Source organism: Trichoderma ghanense, assembly GCF_004382785.1.
Source record: "Trichoderma ghanense strain CCMA-1212 chromosome Unknown scaffold_6, whole genome shotgun sequence".
Lineage (NCBI taxonomy): Eukaryota > Fungi > Ascomycota > Sordariomycetes > Hypocreales > Hypocreaceae > Trichoderma > Trichoderma ghanense.
Window position 1 is genome coordinate 210,978 of NW_027395669.1, and position 19,289 is coordinate 230,266.

General features: G+C 55.2%; 8 protein-coding genes across 8 annotated transcripts; 5 read left to right on the forward strand and 3 right to left on the reverse strand.

Annotated features, from left to right (window-relative positions):
- Window positions 1-51: 51 nt before the first annotated feature.
- On the reverse strand, window positions 52-2,264 carry CCMA1212_005667 (uncharacterized protein; the record flags this gene model as incomplete). The annotated part of the gene is made up of 6 exons (XM_073702918.1): window positions 2,053-2,264; window positions 1,768-1,964; window positions 1,309-1,679; window positions 1,091-1,216; window positions 412-901; window positions 52-168 (listed from the first exon to the last, which is right to left on the reverse strand). The coding sequence occupies exons 1-6, from the start codon at window positions 2,252-2,254 to the stop codon at window positions 52-54; spliced, it is 1,503 nt and encodes a 500-aa protein (XP_073558483.1). The 5' UTR covers window positions 2,255-2,264.
- A 2,053-nt stretch (window positions 2,265-4,317) lies between these two features.
- Window positions 4,318-5,802, reverse strand: CCMA1212_005668 (FAD-containing monooxygenase EthA; the record flags this gene model as incomplete). Its single annotated transcript, XM_073702919.1, has 1 exon — window positions 4,318-5,802. One exon carries the CDS (start codon window positions 5,800-5,802, stop codon window positions 4,318-4,320), a length of 1,485 nt encoding a protein of 494 aa, XP_073558482.1.
- A 1,173-nt stretch (window positions 5,803-6,975) lies between these two features.
- Window positions 6,976-8,935, forward strand: CCMA1212_005669 (Heat shock protein sti1-like protein; the record flags this gene model as incomplete). The annotated part of the gene is made up of 4 exons (XM_073702920.1): window positions 6,976-7,046; window positions 7,125-7,423; window positions 7,501-8,714; window positions 8,777-8,935. The coding sequence occupies 4 exons, from the start codon at window positions 6,976-6,978 to the stop codon at window positions 8,933-8,935; spliced, it is 1,743 nt and encodes a 580-aa protein (XP_073558481.1).
- A 50-nt stretch (window positions 8,936-8,985) lies between these two features.
- CCMA1212_005670 (uncharacterized protein) lies at window positions 8,986-9,559 on the reverse strand (the record flags this gene model as incomplete). The annotated part of the gene is made up of 3 exons (XM_073702921.1): window positions 8,986-9,005; window positions 9,057-9,246; window positions 9,350-9,559. 3 exons carry the CDS (start codon window positions 9,557-9,559, stop codon window positions 8,986-8,988), a joined length of 420 nt encoding a protein of 139 aa, XP_073558239.1.
- A 763-nt stretch (window positions 9,560-10,322) lies between these two features.
- CCMA1212_005671 (ATP-dependent DNA helicase pfh1) lies at window positions 10,323-12,206 on the forward strand (the record flags this gene model as incomplete). The annotated part of the gene is made up of 1 exon (XM_073702922.1): window positions 10,323-12,206. One exon carries the CDS (start codon window positions 10,323-10,325, stop codon window positions 12,204-12,206), a length of 1,884 nt encoding a protein of 627 aa, XP_073558240.1.
- Window positions 12,207-13,829: 1,623 nt separating this feature from the next.
- On the forward strand, window positions 13,830-14,531 carry CCMA1212_005672 (uncharacterized protein; the record flags this gene model as incomplete). The annotated part of the gene is made up of 2 exons (XM_073702923.1): window positions 13,830-14,064; window positions 14,137-14,531. The coding sequence occupies 2 exons, from the start codon at window positions 13,830-13,832 to the stop codon at window positions 14,529-14,531; spliced, it is 630 nt and encodes a 209-aa protein (XP_073558241.1).
- A 640-nt stretch (window positions 14,532-15,171) lies between these two features.
- Window positions 15,172-15,378, forward strand: CCMA1212_005673 (uncharacterized protein; the record flags this gene model as incomplete). The annotated part of the gene is made up of 1 exon (XM_073702924.1): window positions 15,172-15,378. The coding sequence occupies one exon, from the start codon at window positions 15,172-15,174 to the stop codon at window positions 15,376-15,378; it is 207 nt and encodes a 68-aa protein (XP_073558242.1).
- A 466-nt stretch (window positions 15,379-15,844) lies between these two features.
- On the forward strand, window positions 15,845-18,996 carry CCMA1212_005674 (uncharacterized protein; the record flags this gene model as incomplete). The annotated part of the gene is made up of 4 exons (XM_073702925.1): window positions 15,845-16,219; window positions 16,284-17,139; window positions 18,367-18,416; window positions 18,502-18,996. 4 exons carry the CDS (start codon window positions 15,845-15,847, stop codon window positions 18,994-18,996), a joined length of 1,776 nt encoding a protein of 591 aa, XP_073558237.1.
- Between the last annotated feature and the right edge of the window lie 293 nt (window positions 18,997-19,289).

Below are 19,289 nucleotides of genomic sequence, written 5' to 3' on the forward strand. Positions count from 1 at the left end.
AAAGACAGAAAGAAGCCATTACAATAGCCCCCCGTCACGAGTAACGGCGGTTCAAAGATGGCGCTTGGTAACTGTCACCCAAAAATCGGACGCAAAGAGGAATATCGAGGCGGTCGTCTTGATCGGGACTTTAGGGTTGACGATGCAAAAGTCAAAGCGTCGTACAAGCTGTCGGAGGAGAAACATTGTTAGCTTCTCTTCTTCTTCTTCTTCTTCTTCTTCTTCTTCTTCTTCTTCTTCTTCTTCTTCTTCTTCTTCTTCTTCTTCTTCTTCTTCTTCTTCTTCTTCTTCGTTTCACCACCCCCTATTTGCTTGAGTCGTGGATTTTCGGTTCCATTAGGTCCCCTTTGCTTGGTTCACAGATGACTCCCCGTTTAACGCCGGTATAATTTCCACGTAACAGCAACGTACCTCAAACACAGCCTTATGCAACTCCATCAAAGCAATCTGCTTCCCCAAACACGAAAACTTGCCATGCCCAAAATGCGTATCAGCCGCACTCCTCATCATCCTCAACTCCTCCCCCTCAGCCCTCAGCCACCTCTCCGGCCGAAAGACGTCCGCGTCCGGGCCCCAGACGGCCTTTGATCGTCCAACCCCGTGAAAGCCCTGCCCGATCTCGGTGCCACCGGGGACAAAGTAGCCGTTGAGGGTATCTCCCTCTGGTGGAACGGTTTTGAAGCCGAGGCCGCTGACGGGGGGCCACATGCGGAGGCCTTCGCTGACGACGGCTTGGAGGTAGGGCAGGGACTGGGCTTGGGACCAGGAGATTACGGTGGGAGAGGAGGTGGTGAGGGAGCAGCGGATTTCGGTGAGGAGGGCGGCGTGTGCGGGCGGGTTGGTTATGAGGGCGAGGAGGGTCATGCGGAGGGCATGGGCGGAGGAGTTGGAGCCGGCGATGCTGGGAGTTGTGTAAGTGAGCTGTCATGAAGAAAATTGAGGTGAAGCCACGTAGGTGGTGGAAGAAAACCACCTAAACTGGCTGACACTATACATGGTGCTTCTTTGTGTGGAGATCATTCCGGTGTTCCCTTTCCACCGCATGAGCTGTCAGGGGGTCGGGAATGAAAGGGGAGTGGCGAATGCTTACATGGAGAGAAGGACTTGTTGAATGAGATCGTCCTTGGTCATGCCGTTGTCAATGTGCGCCTGCATCATGTCGTGAGCGCGCGGAGTCTTGGGGTCGAGGCGTCTCTCTACATAACTTCGCGCAAAGCTTTTACACTCAGCTTCAGCATTCTGAACACACACGCACACACAAACCCCCTTGATAAATATCTGAAAGTGGGTTCGAGTGTAACCACTTACTGCATCAGTCGTCCAAAGCCAACCTGATCCCCTTCCTTGGGCAACAACAGCCTCAGCGGCCACCTATGCACCAGACTCGCCAGCGCCGGCATCACCGAAACGACATTCATGACGGGCAGCGACGTCCTGTTGATCTTGTTGTACTGGTACAAGTCCTGGTCTTTCTCGAGATAGCCAAAGGGCTGGCCGAGGGAGACGTCGCCGATGGCGTCGAGGGCGAAGAACTGCGTCTTCTCGGCCATGTCAAAGGGGCGCGCGGCGCCTGAGCCCGAGGAGGAGACGTACTTGCGCTCGAGAAGGTGGATGAAGCTGAGGAGCTGGCGGTCTAGGGCAGCTTCGAAGCTGAAGTCTTCGTTGGCCTTGCCAGAGAACTGCGTGTGAGGAGAGGGAGAGAGTCAGTCATCAGGGGGGGAAGTTGACGGCAAGCAAAGAGGAGGGGGGATGATGATGATGGCTTACACCCGGGGTCATGAGGGCGCGCATTTCCTTGTGCTTGGTTGGATCTCGAAGGGAAACGACGTTGTCCACGCCAGGGACGATCTTGCCGCTGGCGTAAAACTTGCCCTTTGTGTAGGCGCTGCGGACGGCGGACATGCGGCGGAGGACGTTGGGGTCGACGGAGAGGAGCTGGTTGGGGCCGATGCGTACCAGGGGGCCTATATATTTCCACAACAGTCAGGCTGAGGAAACTCATCCTATCACAGACTGAGGAGATTGGGGAGCATGAATGATGTGTGGACGAACCATATGTGTCGGCAGCTTCTTTCAACCGCTCATGATATCTTCCGGACATTGCGCCGGAGAGCTGCCACCAGATTGTCCATGCTGCGCTGGGCGGGCCGGGGATGTGGCGCAGGCGCTGCCAGAGGTAGATTCTCCTGGCGAGGAAGACGAGCAGGAATACGAGGCTGATGTTTGATAGGAAGCTGGTTGTGGAAGGCCCCATTGTTTGAGTTCTGGGAGGGGGATGAGCTGGATGGGAGGGCGAATAAGATGTGTGTGGTATATGCACGTCTTTGCGCTGTGTAATTCTGGATTCTATGTGAACATGGTGGGTGAGTGATGTCCAGATCTGTAGTTGGCTAGAAGAGAAAATCAGAAGACAATGAGAGAAGAAAAGAAAAAAAGGGGGAATGGGGGAAATGTGATTTGCGGAGGGTTGGGAGACGGCATGTATGGTTTCAAATCATTCCACGCCATTCAATCAAGTCCCGACACCACGGTTGCGGAATCTGGAGACGCTTGGATATATCGACGGCTAGTTGCCACGCCTCACAAAGTATTGACAGGCAGGGCAGGCCTTGGGAGTGGCTAGAATGAGTAAGCCGCGGCTGAATCAAGTTGAAAATCCGGGGGTCGTTTAGCAGGGGCGTGTGAAGGAAGGGAAAGGGGGGCCCGACGATGATCTGGCGGATATGAGGCTCAATGTTGAGCTTGTGTGTTACTCCGTACCTGGAGTAAAGATTCCGCGGCGGGCTTCTTAGCTCCAGCTTGTTGTATGCATCCGACAGAGTGTCTGACATCAAACTTCGGGACAATCATTGGCCTGATTTCATGTGCAGTAACAAGTTCTAGAACACCTGGGCTCTAGATGAACTTGAACGGTGCATCTGATGGTCCTGTTCAGCTGCCAACGGTTCGCTCGCTAGTCGCGGGCCGAGCCAGCCCAGGCACTCATGGGGCCACTAACTTGGCGCTGAGCGGGACGAGGTTCCACTGGAACTTGATGGATTGATTGACAATTCGTACGAGTTGAGACATTGACGATATGCTATGTAGAGTGGTCCATGATGCGGCTGCTATTCATGCACAAGCTCACCACAGTACTCTGACATTGGGCATTTCAAGAGAACAACAGGTCAAAGGGTCAATGGCAGTAAAAGTTCGTCATCTCCTATTAGAAGGTTCCCCGACATCACATACATGTATCCCGAGCCCCCAATTCTCGCCGACAACCCCCGAGTCCAGAATTTCAACCACTCAACTAGGTCATGCTCAACATGCACCGAATAAGTCAGTGCAAAATATCCGGCAGCCCTATTCATAGAATCCGTGTCTATCAGATGCCTAGCATTTCCATGTACGAGTGTACAGGCCGCATCTACCGTTGATACACATTGGTTAGCTTCCAACAACACCACGTAAAACAGCATCGAGAGCCTGGCTGGGGCAATTAGGTTACTTCTTGCATCACCTCGCATCTGGTCAGCAGGTTGAAAGGGGCCAACGTCATGACAGCTTAGGGAATAGGGATGACGGAGACAACCCAGTAAGCCGCCTGACACACCCCGTAGGATTCAGTTCCGTACAGAGCCATGGCGCATGCGGCCTGACAGAGCGAAAAGGCCACTGGGCCAGCAGATGCAGTGACGGTAAGGGTGGAAAGGGCGAGGAGCTTGAGGATCCTCATCTTTCTGGAATTTACCCGGTGGTGATGTTATTGTTGTGATGGCGTGGTTGAGCAAAGGTGATGACTTTGTTGTATCAGGGTGAGTTTGGTGAGAATGCTTTCTAGTTGGAGGGCGAGTGAAGGATGTCAACTACATGTACTAACAGCATACAAGCCAAGTATATGTAGATGGCTCACTGGCGGCATAATAAAGTGCCTCACACAATGGGTTCAAGTGACTGATGCTGCAAGTGAGAATTCACTAGATGCTGCTTGGGAGGCCCCCAATCGTGTAAGCCACCCACCAAGGCATATGTACCGATGGATCAGCCCTCTGATGCAGCGCGAGGTACATGTACAGAGTGAAAAGGTAGCGATTGCTTCGTCCCGATACGTAACATCAACTCATGGATATCCCTGATGACTGGAATGTTGGTCACGTTCGGAGAATAAACATGGCTTCTGTGGCCGAGACACGACGGCATCTCCCCAGTACCGCGTCCATGACGCATCAGCCGCAGAAATGCACTGTAAAATCACCTTCCAAGATTGACGATATACAGTGTATCTCTCTCTATGTGACATGTTCAACAAGATTTAGTATAAGGCGCTGTGATCCGTCACTTTGTCTTCTTGGCCTCCCTCTTCGTATACTCCAGCCCGTCCCTCACATTCCCAAACCACAACGCCCACTTATCCACAACCAAACTCACCCGCCCATAAAACGGCGCAACGCCCGTCGCCTTTGGAATCCTCTCAAACGCCTTGACAAAGTACGAGCTCTTGGCATTCGTGCTCGACAGCCGCGGCATCCCTTCCGTCCTCTCAATGACGGGGACCACGCTCGTCGCGTGTTCCGCCTCCATCTGCTTCAGCACGCGAATGGCCAGCTTCGTCATCGAATCGGCGCCCGGGGTCCACGTTGTCGTCACGTAGCCAAAGACGGAGGCCAGGTTCGGCAGGCCTTCAATCATGCAGCCTCGCCATGCGTACTGCTCGCCAACGTTGACTGCTCTGCCGTCGACGTGGGGGTTGATTCCGCTGAGGATTTGAATGTGCAGTCCCGTGGCGGTGATGATGATGTCTGCTGGCAGGTGGCGTCCGGATTGGAGCACGAGCCCGTCCTTGTCGGCGGTGTCAATCACGTCGGTTACCACCTCGACGGTATCGCGATGCAGAGCGTTGAAGAATTCGTCGTCAGGCGTCAGGCACAGCCGCTGCTCAAACGGGCCGTACGTCGGGTTGAAGTGAACCGTAGCATCAATCTTCTTGGGCAGCTTCTTATCCAGATCCAGCGTGATCAAGTATCGTCCGAGACGAGGCCACCGCAGGCAAAGTTCCGAGATGAAGACCTCGAACCAGACGTCGATCCAGTGGCCAAGCCAGTACACCCACGACAGGGGCAACACCGTCGCGAGCAAAGATTCCAGCTTCGAGCATCTGTCCACAGAGATGACGTACGAGGGCGTCCGTTGAAGCATCGTGACGGACTTTGCCTTTTCCGCCATCGCTGGCAGGAGAGTGATGGCGGTTGCTCCGCTGCCGATGATGACGACGCGCTTGTCGCTGTAGTCGAGATCCTCCGGCCACCACTGCGGATGGACGACTGTGCCCTGAAAGTTGTCGATGCCGGGAATGGGGCTCTTGAGGGACTGCTCGTACGAGTAGTAGCCCATGCAGGAGAAGACAAAGTTGGCCTTGAGCAGCTTCCTGGCGCCGTGGACATCAACCTGCAGCGTCCATCTCTGCTCGTCGCTGCTCCAGTCGCTGCGGACAACGCGATGTCCAAGCCGGACCTGGTCCAGCGTGCCGTCCGTCCTGGCCGCATCCTCGATATACGCGCAGATCTCGGCGGCAGAGGCAATCTTGTGCGGGTGCCTCCAGGGGTGCCAGGGGAAGCCAAAGGAGCGCAGGGACGAGTCGCTCCGCATGCCGGGATACTTGAAGAAGCTCCATGTGCCGCCGATGACGTCGCGCGCCTCGAGGATGGTCAGGGTTCGGTGAGGGAGTTCGGTTCGCAGCCGGTGGGCGGCGTTGATGCCGCTGAGGCCGGCGCCGATGATGACAATGTCATGGTCCTCGACGGGCAGATCGGAGGCAGCCATCTGTGAATCCGTACCTCCAGGTAGCTCAATAAGACCTACTAGGTGTCTATGTAACCTTATCTGATGCTCCCAGGGGCGCTCGGGTGCGACGTTGGCTGACCAAACGTTGAGAAATGCTGTGAAACAACCGCCCAACAGCATGTAAATTGGGTAGGTCGAGGTTTCATGTTGACAAGTCCAGTTCTTGGGCTTTTGGGCTTCTGGCTCTTTATACGGCACTAGGCATAGACCGGGCATTTATTAGTGAACAAGTACACGCAAAGACTTAGTTCGCCCTGCTGCTGGCCTTTAGCATCGGGAACGGAGCCTCGCCATAGGTTCCGGCTGCAGACCAGGGCGCCAGGCTTGATCCGCCTGCATGCAATAGGATGTGGTTGAAGTTGATAGGTTGCAGTAGCACGCTAGAGATGCTGTGCATGCAAGAGGCAGTTGATTTGACATGGTATTCTACGAGTATGTAGACTGGAGTTAGCAGCATACCTCGGGGCAGTGATGTGAAAGACAACAATACTAGGAAGCCGAGCTTCAACTTGAAGTTACAAAGGCTCGACCCGAGGGATCCCATGATCGATAGGTGATCGGCCTCAACTTGTTCATGTGTGAATCCCAGGTCCTATCCATCTACAGGTACCTACCTATGGATGGGCAGGTAGCTCCAACGCGCCTCCAGGGCCGTCTCTCCGTCTCTCCGCCTCCTCGTCGTCCTAGATACTGGCCTTTCCCCTGGCTAATTCCTCGTCCCGGCATTGACAAGAGACGTGATTGGCCGATGCAGATAATCCTGCTGGTCATCCCGTCCCAGTTTCATAGGATCAGATCAGCAATAACTGGATCCCAGGACTTGTCAACTTGTAATCTCACCCTCACTTGTCACTGCTGTAATGCAGAGCCTCAGCCTCAGCCTGCCACTGAACTGCCTGCCCCACACCAGCTCAGAGCGGGGCGGGATCCCGCATCGAAGCAGCTAGAAGGTGCCTGTATTTTGCATTTCAACCCCACATGCAATCCAATGCCTCTGTCTCTCTTCAATCCGTCCAGAGCTGATCATCGCCAAAAGCTTCACTTTTCTCTCCGTCTTGACTGATTACTTGCTTTACCTCACCACTATCCAATCTGATACCCAACCCTCTGTCTACCTTGAGAGCACACGCCCTACCGCTGAAGGCTTCAACCATGGCTTCCGCAGACGAGCTCAAAGCTCTGGGCAACAAGGCCATTGCCGAAAAGAACTTTGACGACGCCATGTAAGCCGGTCTCTCAAGTCCTCCAACTGATCCCACAAAACGACGTTGCATACAAAAGCTGACATTCTGCCCCCCCAGCGACAAGTTCACCCAGGCCATCGCCCTGCAGCCCGACAACCACATCCTCTACTCCAACCGATCCGCCGCCTACGCCTCCAAGAAGGACTGGGACAACGCCCTCAAGGACGCCGAGAAGACCACCGAGCTCAAGCCAGACTGGGGCAAGGGCTGGGGGCGCAAGGCCGCCGCTCTCCACGGCAAGGGAGACCTGCTCGGCGCAAACGATGCCTACGAGACAGGCCTCAAACACGACCCCAACAATGCGCAGCTCAAGAGCGGCCTGGCCTCTGTCGAGAAGGCCATGCAGCAGGAGGCTGGTAGGTTCTACCCATAGCTCAATCCGCTCCCCACAGTCTATGTCTATTGCATCTTCTCTAACATACATTCTCCACAGGTGCCGGACTCGACCCGACCGGTGGCATTGGCAAGATGTTCAAGGACCCCCAGCTGATCCAGAAGCTTGCCTCCAACCCCAAGACGAGCTCCTTCCTGGCCGACCCCGCCTTCATGGCCAAGCTGCAGCAGATCCAGCAGAATCCCCTCAACTCCCAAGACCTCTTCAGTGATCCCCGGATGATCCAGGTGCTGGGCGTCCTGATGGGCGTCGACATGGAGATGCGGGACAGCCCCCCTGAGGGCGCCCAGACGTACAATGTGTCCGAAGATACCCCCATGCCTGACGCTCCCAAGAAGCAGCCTGAGCCCAAGAAGGAGCCCACACCCGAACCCGAACCGCTCGACGAGGAGGCTCTCGAGAAGAAGAAGAAGAAGGAAGAGGCCGACAAGGAGAAGGCGCTCGGCACCGAGAACTACAAGAAGCGCAACTTTGACGCCGCCATCGAGCACTACAGCAAGGCCTGGGAGATTTACCAGGACATCACCTACCTGAACAACCTTGGCGCCGCCTACTTCGAGAAGGGCGACTACGACAAGTGCATCGAGACCTGCCAGAAGGCCATCGACGAGGGCCGACAGATCTATGCCGACTTCAAGCTCATCGCCAAGAGTTACGCCCGTATCGGCACCGCTTACGAGAAGAAGGGCGACTTGGCGCTGGCCGTCGAAAACTACAACAAGTCCTTGACCGAGCACCGAACCCCCGAGGTCCTGAACAAGCTCCGCGCCGCCGAGCGAGCCAAGACCGAGGCGGCCAAGAAGGCATACATCGACCCCGTCAAGGCCGAGGAGGCCCGTGAGGAAGGAAACAAGAAGTTCAAGGAGATGGACTTCCCCGGCGCCGTGGCCGCCTATACCGAGATGATCAAGCGAGCTCCCGATGACCCCAGGGGATACAGCAACCGTGCCGCCGCGTTCATCAAGCTGTTCGAGTTCCCCAGCGCCCTGGACGACTGCAACACGGCCATCAAGAAGGACCCGACCTTCATCCGGGCCTACATCCGAAAGGCGCAGGCCTACTTTGGCATGCGCAAGTACTCTGACTGCGTGGACACGTGCGACGAGGCTATGAAGGTGGACGCGGAGCACCACAAGGGCGCCAACGCGCGTGAGATTGAGCAGCAGCAGCAGAAGGCCTTTGCGGCCATGTACTCGGCCCGTGAGAACGAGACGGAGGAGCAGACGAGGCAGCGGCTGATGCAAGACCCAGAGGTAAGATTTCCTTATCCTTTTCCATTGCGACCACATGAGCCTTGGCTAACGAATCATGGCAGATCATGGGCATCATGCAAGATCCAGTCATGCAGGCCATCCTGCAGCAGGCGCAGTCAGACCCCATGGCCCTCCAGGAGCACATGAAGAACCCGAGCGTGCGGTCCAAGATCCAGAAACTGATCGCGGCGGGTGTCATTAGAGTTGGCGGTCGGCCATGAGCGGGGGATAACGGGCATAAGGGGTGACTTGAAAGGTTTTGTAAATCCAGTTAATGAGTCAATGACACAGCTTCATATGTAATGTATACCTAGTAGGTTCGCCTTAACAAGCATTGCTTACCTAGTCTGCAACATCCTGCTGCTGTCCCCAAAAGTTCACGAGGTCGGCCAGTTCCATTCCTGGCGAGAGGGTCTTGCTTGAGGCACTGCATGACGACGGCTTTCCAGGCATCGCGAATATCGGCCGCATCTCTGTCCCAGCAGACATGAAGCACATCGGGGTTGAGATGCTGAATATCGTCCTGCGGAACCTGCTGCAACAGCATCCACATTGTCCGACCCAAGCTAAACACCTCTGCAGCCTCTGCCAGCCTTTGGCCACCGTTTGCTCCATTCAGGGAAGACGTTCCATACTGGTCTTCCTCTCGGGAAGTTCACCGGCTCCGGACCCTGATATCTCGTATACACCAGCCGTGAAGCGTTGTCATCAATCACCTCAGCAGCGTCCCATTCGCCGTTTGCTTCTGGAGCGAGCGTATACCACGGCGCCCCGCTCTGCTCCCAGTCTATGAGCACGACGTCCCCGTGGCCATTGACGAGGAAGTTTGCTGGTTTGATGTCCATGTGGAATGTTTTTGGCTATGCGATGGGCGTGGAGTATTGCTTGGGACATTTGGAGACACCAGCGGGTTTTGTTTGGAGGGTGATGCGTGAGTTGGCATTGGTTCTTGTATTAGTGGATAAGAGTTCATCTGGTCTGTGTATTCTTTGCATGAGACCTTTATTGTCTGGACCAACAGGCTTGATGTAAGTGATGGCTTTGGGAGCGTGTTGGCTCTGAGGTCGACATCTTGAGACCGGGAAGACGTTGAAGTACTTCACCCTTCACGTCTTGATCGCTTTGTTAAGGGAGTGGTGATCTATTCAGCACTCCAACCTACATAAATATGCAGCATACCAGCAAGTCGATACCTCTTCTACTACTACTCTTTTAAACTAATATTGAGATTCTGTTCTCGGCCACTAACATGAACATGCGTCTGTGATTGCTGTTTCGAGAGTCTTCATAGATCGATGCGTAAGTACTTGCATGCAGAACCAACGTGATGCTCCTTTTCCCTCTGTTGGCTGCACCAGGAATACACATCCATCCTATGGAGGTTTCAACACCATGAGGGATTTCGCCCTCAAGGACGAACAGACTCAAACCCTCCTTATCGTGATTGCTGACAGAGGCTTGACCAGATTCATCTCATGCTGTCTGCTTATGAGCATGATGACATAATCTTCCCCCCATCCTACGTGAATGCAATCCTTCTGCGGGCTCACTGATTCTATTCCGTTCAAGTCTCCAATCGCAACCAGGCACAATGACTATCGAAGCACCATGAATTCCTCTCTCGCGGAGAGGATCGACGCCATAGTCATTGACGACGATGATGAGGAGGCGGAAGATTTCATCTTGATAGATGACAGCGACAACGACGAGATTCCAGACAGTCAAGAGTCAGCATCGACCTTCGACCAACCCATCCGCGGCATCTCAAACTATGACCCCGCAAGAGCGGCTCCATCCAGCACCGCACCGCCGTTATGCAAGGAGCAGCGAGACCTGCTGCGCCTCATCGCCACGGGAAGAAACGTCTTCTTCACCGGCTCGGCAGGCTGCGGAAAATCCACCGTCCTCAAGGCTGCTGTCCTGATGCTGCGGCAGATGCGCAAGATTGTCCACATTGTTGCGCCCACGGGCCGGGCGGCCCTGCAGGTCGACGGCATGTCGACATGGTCTTACATGGGCTGGACGCCGGATTACCACAAACTCCCCATCAAAGATCTCGTTCGCAAAGGGTTCCGCAAGCACATCAAGAAGCGGTTGAGGGACACCGACGTGCTCATCATTGACGAGATCAGCATGGTGGAGAATCACCATCTCGAACGCATGAATGTCTGCATCAAGGCCGTGCGTTGCTGGAACGCGTGGGAGAAGAGAGAGGAAGATGATTGGAGGGCGACAGACATTGAAGCCTTTGGGGGCCTCCAGGTCATCGTAACAGGCGATTTTTGTCAACTGCCGCCTGTCAAGCCTTTCGAATTCTGCATGGAGTGCGGCCAGCGGCTGATAGCCGACGAAGACGAAGCCGAGTTCAACTGCGACGAGAATCATGGCCCATTTCCGGAGACGGACAAGTGGGCGTTCAAGAGTCAAGCTTGGCAGCAGGCGAATTTTGCCCACGTCAACTTGCAGGAAATCCATCGCCAAAAAGATGAGCAGTTCATCAGGATGCTTCAAAAATGCCGTCTTGGGATTCCCTTCTTACCTCACGAAATGGCAACACTGATGAAGCACCCTTGCGAAGTGCACAAGGCTACAAAGCTGCTCTGCACAAGACACGAGGTCGCCCAGGTGAACCGAGCAAACTTTAACAAGCTGAAGACGCCAAAGCTCGAATATGACGCGCTGGACGGCTTCATCGCATACCAGGAAGAGCATCAGTACTTGCCACAATATCAGCAGCGTTTGCCTGACGGAACTCTGGCCGCCTGTAGGGACCACCGCCTGGAAGCCCGTGTCACGCTGCGTGGCGGCATGCTGGTGATCTTGCAGGTCAATCTCGACATCAAAGGCGGATTGGTCAACGGAAGCCAGGGGATCATCTGCGGCTTCGAAAAGTTTGACCCCGAGAACCTCCCCAGAGAAGCCACGGGCAAGGGAGCCGATGCGATTCCTTCAGAACTGCGCCTCACGGGGGACCACGCACAGCTCAGAGAAATGCAAATACGGAAATTCATGTTGCAACAGCAACAACAAGTGCACCCGGCGCAGGCACAGGCTTGGCCGCGGGTGCTTTTCCACAACGGCCGGAAGCGCGTCATTTACGCCTCGTGCGTCGTCAACTCGGTCGGCGATAAAGAGCCGTATTCACTACTACATCGGACGCAGATTCCCCTTATGCCGGGCTGGGCGATGAGTGTCCATCGAAGTCAGGGCATGACGCTGGATCGCGTCATTGTTGACCTGTCTAATGCCTTTGAGGAGGGCCAGGTGTATGTCGCGTTATCCCGAGCGACGAGTCTGGAGGGTCTCAAGATTGAGGGCAGCGCCAGCGGATTATTCGCGACGGGAGGAAACGAAGATGTGCAAAAGTTTCTGCAAGCGAGGTTTGGTGACGGACTGTTCAAGGCGGTTCGAGAGTTTTCGAGTTCACGGCTTGATTGGGAGGCAGATGGCGAAGACGACAGGTTGAAAGAACTTGCGTACGTGCCATATTGATGACTACTACCATTTAACGGGCGAAAGAGGCAATCTTTCGGGGAGGCTTCCTTCGCCTCAAGCATTACTCTAAATCTTTTGGCGATATTTGCATATCTCAAAACGAGAGATTACTCGAAGCTACTACACCAAAGCGAGTTCCAGGACGCTTCGTCATCACCGTCGTTTGAGTTGGAGGAGAGCCGCCAACGTTACTCTACTGGCAAACGTATGGCCGCGGCTACGCAGACCATGAGGATCTGCACGTCGAATAGCGGAGTCATTGATTACGACGGATACCTTTCTGACTTTGTTGCGTTCTATTGCGTTTGTTTTAGAGGCGTTATGGTCCCCCAGCGGCGCAGTTACTTACGCGCACAACTTCCACAGCAACGCACATCGTAAAGACCATGCAGGACATTGACATTCACCAACTTTGTAGTGCTTTTTGATACAGAGTTGTCTGTGCCCCATCAACTGACAATTACTGGCTCTTTCCGCCAGTATACGGGTTATTCCTCACATCATTCTAGGTAGGCGGCAATCACCTTCCATCTGGACCAGCTCCGACCCGCAGACGCACATTCTCTCCAGCTCTGCCCTGAATATCTTCGTTTACATCAACTGTTTGGTTGTAAACCCCAGACGATGTCACTCTGCATGGTATTTCCCCTTTCCCTCGGCAGATTCTGGGCCAAGCAGTGGGCGTTTCCTCTACGCGCTGTTTTAGACAAGGAAGGTCCATCATAAAAGTACTGCTCAGCCCCTTGAAAAGTTTAGCCCATCGACATGTGTTCGATCCAAGGTATTCATCTGCTGGGAGAACATGACAACACTGGCTGCTGGCTCACAAGCGAAGAAGCCATAGAGTTGTCATTTAGATTGCGTTTTTCATATTCACTCTGGAGTAAATCCTGGACAGTCATGGGTCCGCGAAAGAAAAGAAAAAAAGAAAAGAAAAGAAAGAAAGAAAGAGAGAGAGAGGGGGGGGGGGGGGGAGGGAGAGAGAGAGAAAGANAAAAGAAAAAAAAAAAAAAAAAAAAAAGGAAGAAAGAAACGAAAATTTAAAAGAGAGCAACGCAGTGGTGGAGGCTCTCCTAATGTAAAGATAAATATAGATGGCGTCGATGCTTTCAATCTTGATCTGATGGATATACTGTCTGGCCATGTCCACCCCCTCACCTTCATCCGGCACAAACAAGCCGCGAAACTCCAGAATGGTCAGCAAGAAGGCACCTGTGAACTTCCTAGGTGTTGCCAAAACCAAACAGAACCTCATATAAAGACGGCACGTTGGTCCGCGTGGTGGAACCGCGTCCCAGGGGAACGCTTTTGGATCGGGAATCCGTGCGCTGAGCCACGACACTATGTTGGTGTCTGTTGGGCGAACAATCGTTCATGAATACAAACTAATCGTCCAAGCTCGCGACAAAATATCGAGAGAAAACTCGGAAATTGGGAGACAAAAGGGTCCGAGTCGCTGGCCTGAGCGGCTGGTGCGGCATTTCAAAATGCATTTATGAAGCCCCCTTTCCGGCGTGCCTGGCAGCCTTTGGCCCTCCTGTCGCTTGGATCACAATTACTGTATATCGCTCCTTTCTTTCAAAGTCATCTTCCGAGGTACCTACCACACGCCGAACCAAGATGAAGACCGCCTCTCTCTTCTTCGCCGCCTCCATGGCCGTCGCCGTCGCGGCAAAGGGCCTGGCGGATGTGCTGCCCAAATGCGCTGTGGACTGCGCCGAGAAGGCTTTGAAGACGGCCAAGTGCAGCCTTGAGGACACAGCCTGCCTCTGTGCAGACCAGGAGACCTATCAGAGCCTCCTCCAGCCAGCAGTCGAGTGCATGGTCTCGACATGCGGCCAGGATGAGACACTCAGTAAGACCCTCGTTTGGACGATGATGGGCCTTGGACGTCCATGCAAGTATCAATTCTGACACACACGTACAGACAAGATTGCCCCTGCTGTGGTTCAGTTCTGCTCTGCCGCGCACCCCAAGCCACCGTCCCCCTCTGCTTCTGCCTCTGCCTCTGCCTCCGGCCCGGCTGCGACGAAGACGGTTCACACGCCTTTATCCAAAGCCTCGTCTGCTTCGGCTGCTCCTGCGGCTTCCGAGACCGCTCTGGAGGCGTCCGAGACTACGGCTCCCCACAAGAAGTGGACGTCTGATCAGCCATCCGAGATCGTCGAGACGACTGCCAGTGGAAGCGCGACTGCCGCTGCGTCTGAGCAGTCTCCTTCGACCACGGCCACCACGGCGCCGTCGAGCGGTGCGGCTGCTGGAGCTGCCGGGCCCATGGTGGCCGCCGTGCTGCTCGTTGCTGGCGCCGTTGCCATGCTGTAAATCGTGTGCGGGTTGAGATGCTGCTGCTGAGTTGGATTAATGGAGAGAGATGATGTTGCTGTGGGATGAGAGAGAGAGTCATGTTGCATTCAAGTCTGGGGAGTTGAAATGCGTATGTACTGTACCTTGGGCTTACATAAGTCGACTGGATGACATGGATGGGATGCAGATGCAGATTCGCGTCCAGTCGGCGGTAAATCTCCGTACAGATGGCAAATGAGATTCCGCATCCTGAGCGCCGCCCCTTGTCCGCGTCATGACGTGTATCTGTATGTACTAATGTACAAGCATCGTCTCAGCTGCAAGCACGCTGCAGGAGAACAAACAGACATGAGGAAATAAACAACGCCATCTCTCGCTGTCATCAAAATCGTGCAACACGGACGTCGCCATTGTAGATCCAGCCAGTGACACCTTGAGTAGACGGTACCTGGCATTTGACAGGGTCCAGCCGGACTGGCGGTGTCTTGGGAGGTCACAAATCACGGCCGCCGCAGGCCATGATGTCGCGGCGTATCAGCGCCTGCCAGAGCCCGCAACAGCGCACATGCAGCCGCCGCAGGCCCTTATAGGTGCCAAGCACTGGGTACATGCAGCGCGCTGGAGAGCCCCCCAAAAACAGCACCCCTCCCCTCCCAGCATGAGCACTGGAAGCGCGAATGATGGACAACACCCAAAGCCCCCCAACAGACCCCAAGCCCCCCCTCGAGAATCCTTCCAGGGTCCTCCGTCCAGCGCATCGCATCGCACGATGACTGGCAGCCGCGAGCTCTGCGCTGCGGTTTCAGACGCCGCCCGCGCCTATCCTGTGCGACGCTTTGCCGTGCTGCTTGAGCTGATTGATTGATCCTACGTGGCGCTGCGATGGAGACGGAGGCCAGAGCCGGCGAAAAAGGGACCTCCACGTGACCCTTTGCTACGTTCTGCCCGCCAAGGGAACCCGACCCGATTACCCCCCCACCGACCCGTATGCGGCAGGTCACGATCCATTCGGCCTCTGGCTTGGCTCGTCTTGTTGTCTCGCCTTTCTTCTCCTGCTCGACTCCCTGGCCTGCTGCCGCTGGCTACCGAAGACATCACGCCCGACAAGAAGCAAGTCTCCCCAAAGGCCGCCTGAGAGTCTGCCGCTGCCGCTGCTGCTGCTGCTGCTTTCACAGGCTGCCGCTGGGGGTCCATCCGTCCGTGTCCAGCCTCGGTATTGAGGTCGTTTCTCTTTTTTAGCCCTAGCTCCTCCAGCTGCCTCCGACCCCGACCCCCGATCCCGAACGTCCGCCTCGGCCCTCAGCCCCTCAGCCTCACGCCTCACGCCCGCCATGTCTGAAGAGGACCTGGACCTCGCCGCCCAGGACGCCCAAGGCCCCGGCCGCGTCGACCGCGACCGCCGAGCGCCGCGCTTCAGCTGGACGCCCGCCTACGAGGCCACCTTCTTCCGCAGCCTGTGCGAGAGCGTCCAGCTGGGCATGCGGGAGAACAGCAGCTTCAAGGCCGAGGCGTGGGAGCGCGCGACGCAGGCCCTGCAGGAGCACCACGGCGCCTACCCGGCCAAGAGCCATCTGATCAACAAGAGCGACAACGCCCGGAAGCGCTTCCGCCTGTGGCGCGGCCTGCGAGAAGACCCAGACTTTGTCTACAACCCCGTGACGAGGACCGTGACGGCCACCGAGGAAGCATGGAGAGCGCACATCGAAGTGAGTTGGGCCGCGTCTCGCCCACGCCTGTCGCCGGGTTGCTGATTTTTATTTTGTGCCATAGCGAGAGCCGCTGTCGCGAGCCTTGAGGGGGAGGCCCTTTGACCATGAAGAATACATGGAGGTGCTGTATCCGGACGTCATCGGGTCGGGAGGAGCGCCGAAGAGGATCATGAAGCCACGACGAAAGGCCGACGGCCAGCCTTGCGACGAGACGGAGATGCCGGGGACGGGCGTGCTGAACCTGCAAACCGAGCCTACGCCCCTGGTGCAAGAGGTCTCTGAGGGGCCGAGCCAACAGCCGCCGCAGCCGCAGCCACCTCCGCAAAAGGGTTCTCTGGCTCAAGCCACGACGGCGTCTTCATCCACGACAGGCGTCCAGCCACGACCAACGACAGCACCTTCGATACCGCGGAATCTCACTGCCGGACAAGGCTCAGCTTTGACGCCTCCCGATGAGTCGATCCCCCAGAGCCGGAAGAGGCCTTCCCCCATGGGGCGACAGTCTTCCGGTGACCTAGCCCAATCAATAGCTGTCCCGGTTCTCGCTCAATCAGCTCTGCCGACCTCGCCGGAAAAGCGTCGCCGACTGTCGTCCCGAGATGAGTCCAATGCCAGTATAAGCACGCCCACTCCGTTGCTGGGCTCCTCTGCTCTGTCAAGGCCTGCCCTCGAAGCTCGATCCCGCTCGGAAACGCAGAGTGCCGGCCTGCAGACGATCATAGAGGATCTGTCAAAGGCAAGCAGGGCTCGGATGTGGAGAGAAGAGGCTGTCGACATATTGTTTAAGGAGTTCGCAAACGAGGACGCCGACCTGCAGATCAAGATGTCAGAGAGCGTTTTGAGCGACGAGCACAAGGCCATGGTGTTTTGCAAGATGCCGCTGCATCTGAGGCAGCATTGGGTCAAGAAGCATCGCGGTCCAGCGCCGTGAACAAAGGAAAAGAGCGACTTGGAAGATACCCCCTTGGCACTGGATAGCCGAGATGATGGAAGCCGAAGAGTTTTGTGTGGACTCGATCCTTTCCTTTGTGCGAAAGAAGGAACTGAGCATTGTTGCTGTTGGAATAGAAACCGAGCGGCGTGATGGTGTCGGAAGACTCGTGGGCGGGAGAGGCGCGTTGAGAGATACCATGATACCCCGATTCACGGCGTTGGAATCACCTGTTGCATTTCAGCGAATATTGTTGTCGTTGACCATCGGCGTTTGTGTGTCATTGCATTGCATATTCCGGCTCGCGGTCAGGACAACTTGCTGTTTGTACCTTTTTTTTCAATCTTCTGTTCTTCTTTGTCATTGTCATATACCTGCCTTTTTTTTTCTTCAGACTCTCGCCTACACCTTTCTTCGGTTTGACGACTGAGGTGGAGGGAGTCTTGACAGTCATTCGAGATGAATAGCTCTTTTGTTCAAGCAATCAAGTCATAAACCCTTTCCAATCGAGCCTCTGTGTGGATGTGAGAGGACTGCATCGTAAGAGGAAGGACTCGAACCCGTGCACTTGAACTTTTTCGTGATGAAGCGAAGAATGGGTAATAGCGAGCAGAGCAGCCGAAAGAGATGGAAGCAATTCACTCTCCATCAATTCCAGCAACAAGTTTTACGCTCTTACGACTGACATCTGTCGAGCAGACCCTGCTTTTAGCTCTCCTCCTGTCCCAAGACATGCATAAATTCTAATCCCTGCTCATTGATGTAATCGAAGCTCCCCAAGCTTCTGCCCCCATCTGCCAAGGCACGACAAAAAAGAGACTAGCGGAAGCCGAGGTTTTTTCGAGCCGCATACGTCATCATCACGGCTTCGTCCAAGACACGACTTATTCTCTAGCTTTGGCGTGACTTTTGCGGAGAGCGTTTGCGTCACGGCAGGTGATGTACCTTTTTACGGATTCAATTGGGTTTTTTTTTTCCTCTCCCCTTCCCATGGTGGGAGGTATTTATAGTTGTTGCGATTCCGATGATTCGTCCTTTTTTTCCCCCTTCTTCTCTTTATCGTGAAGCTTAGAACGAAACCTCAACAATCTCGATTTCCATCGACTGCATCTTCCACGCAACTACTTTTGATCATCCCCTTTCTATTCTTCAATAGTCAAAAGTAAGTTGTTTCAGACTCTGGTGATGATCGTATTTACTGATCGCTGGATAGTGTCTTACGCCGACGCTGCTGCAAAGGGTGCCAAGCAGACTCCCGAAGAGGTACGCCCTCCCCCTCCCCCTCGTCATCAGAACTAGAAGAGGCAAGAAGAACATGAGGAACATCTGCTCTAACTCATTTCCCCAGGCCGCCGCCCCTCAGCCCCCCGAAATCATCCCCAACGAATCCTCCTCCACGGCATCCCTCATCGACGTCGACATGCCCAGCGTGCACACCGTCCCGCCCGACTTCCTCGAGCAGGACGTCAAGACGGAGACGCAGGCGGAGCGCATCAAGCGCGAGCAGGAAGCCGCCGAGCTCGCCAAGCAGCAGCAGCAGCAGCAGCAGGCGGCGGCGGCCAAGAAGAAGGCGGCGAGCAAGGCCCGCAGGGCCGACTCGTGGCTGACGCGCCAGTTCTCGCAGCTGTCGGACGGGAGCGTGACGGCGATTGCGCTGGCCAACGTGGCGGGCGTGGTGGGCGTCAGCGGGTTCCTGGGGTACCGCGCCTGGGGCCTGTACGAGAGGAGGGTGCTGGACTGGAAGCACGTCGGCGTTGGCGTTGGCGTGCTTGCTGCGGTGGGCGCGGTGGAGGCGGTGCTAGGACGTTATTTGTATAAGAGCAAGGAGAGCGAGTCGCGATGAAGGACCGTGTTTCACTAGTCACGATGGGGGTTTCTGATGATTTCGTGGTTTCTTTTGTTTTATCATTGTTGACTCTGGGCGTTTCGGTTAGGAGAGCTTTTGGGTGTTGACTCTTTGTCTCTGCTCTGATTATGGCCACCATTACTATTCGAGTGGCAGTACCAAACTCAAAACAACGCACATAACGAACTCTCTTCTAATTTGACATTATACCCCAACCAAGTGCATCTTTTTCCTCCCAGTCCCCCAGAAGACCGCTCATCTTGCGCAACCAGCATCGTGAACAGTGCGTC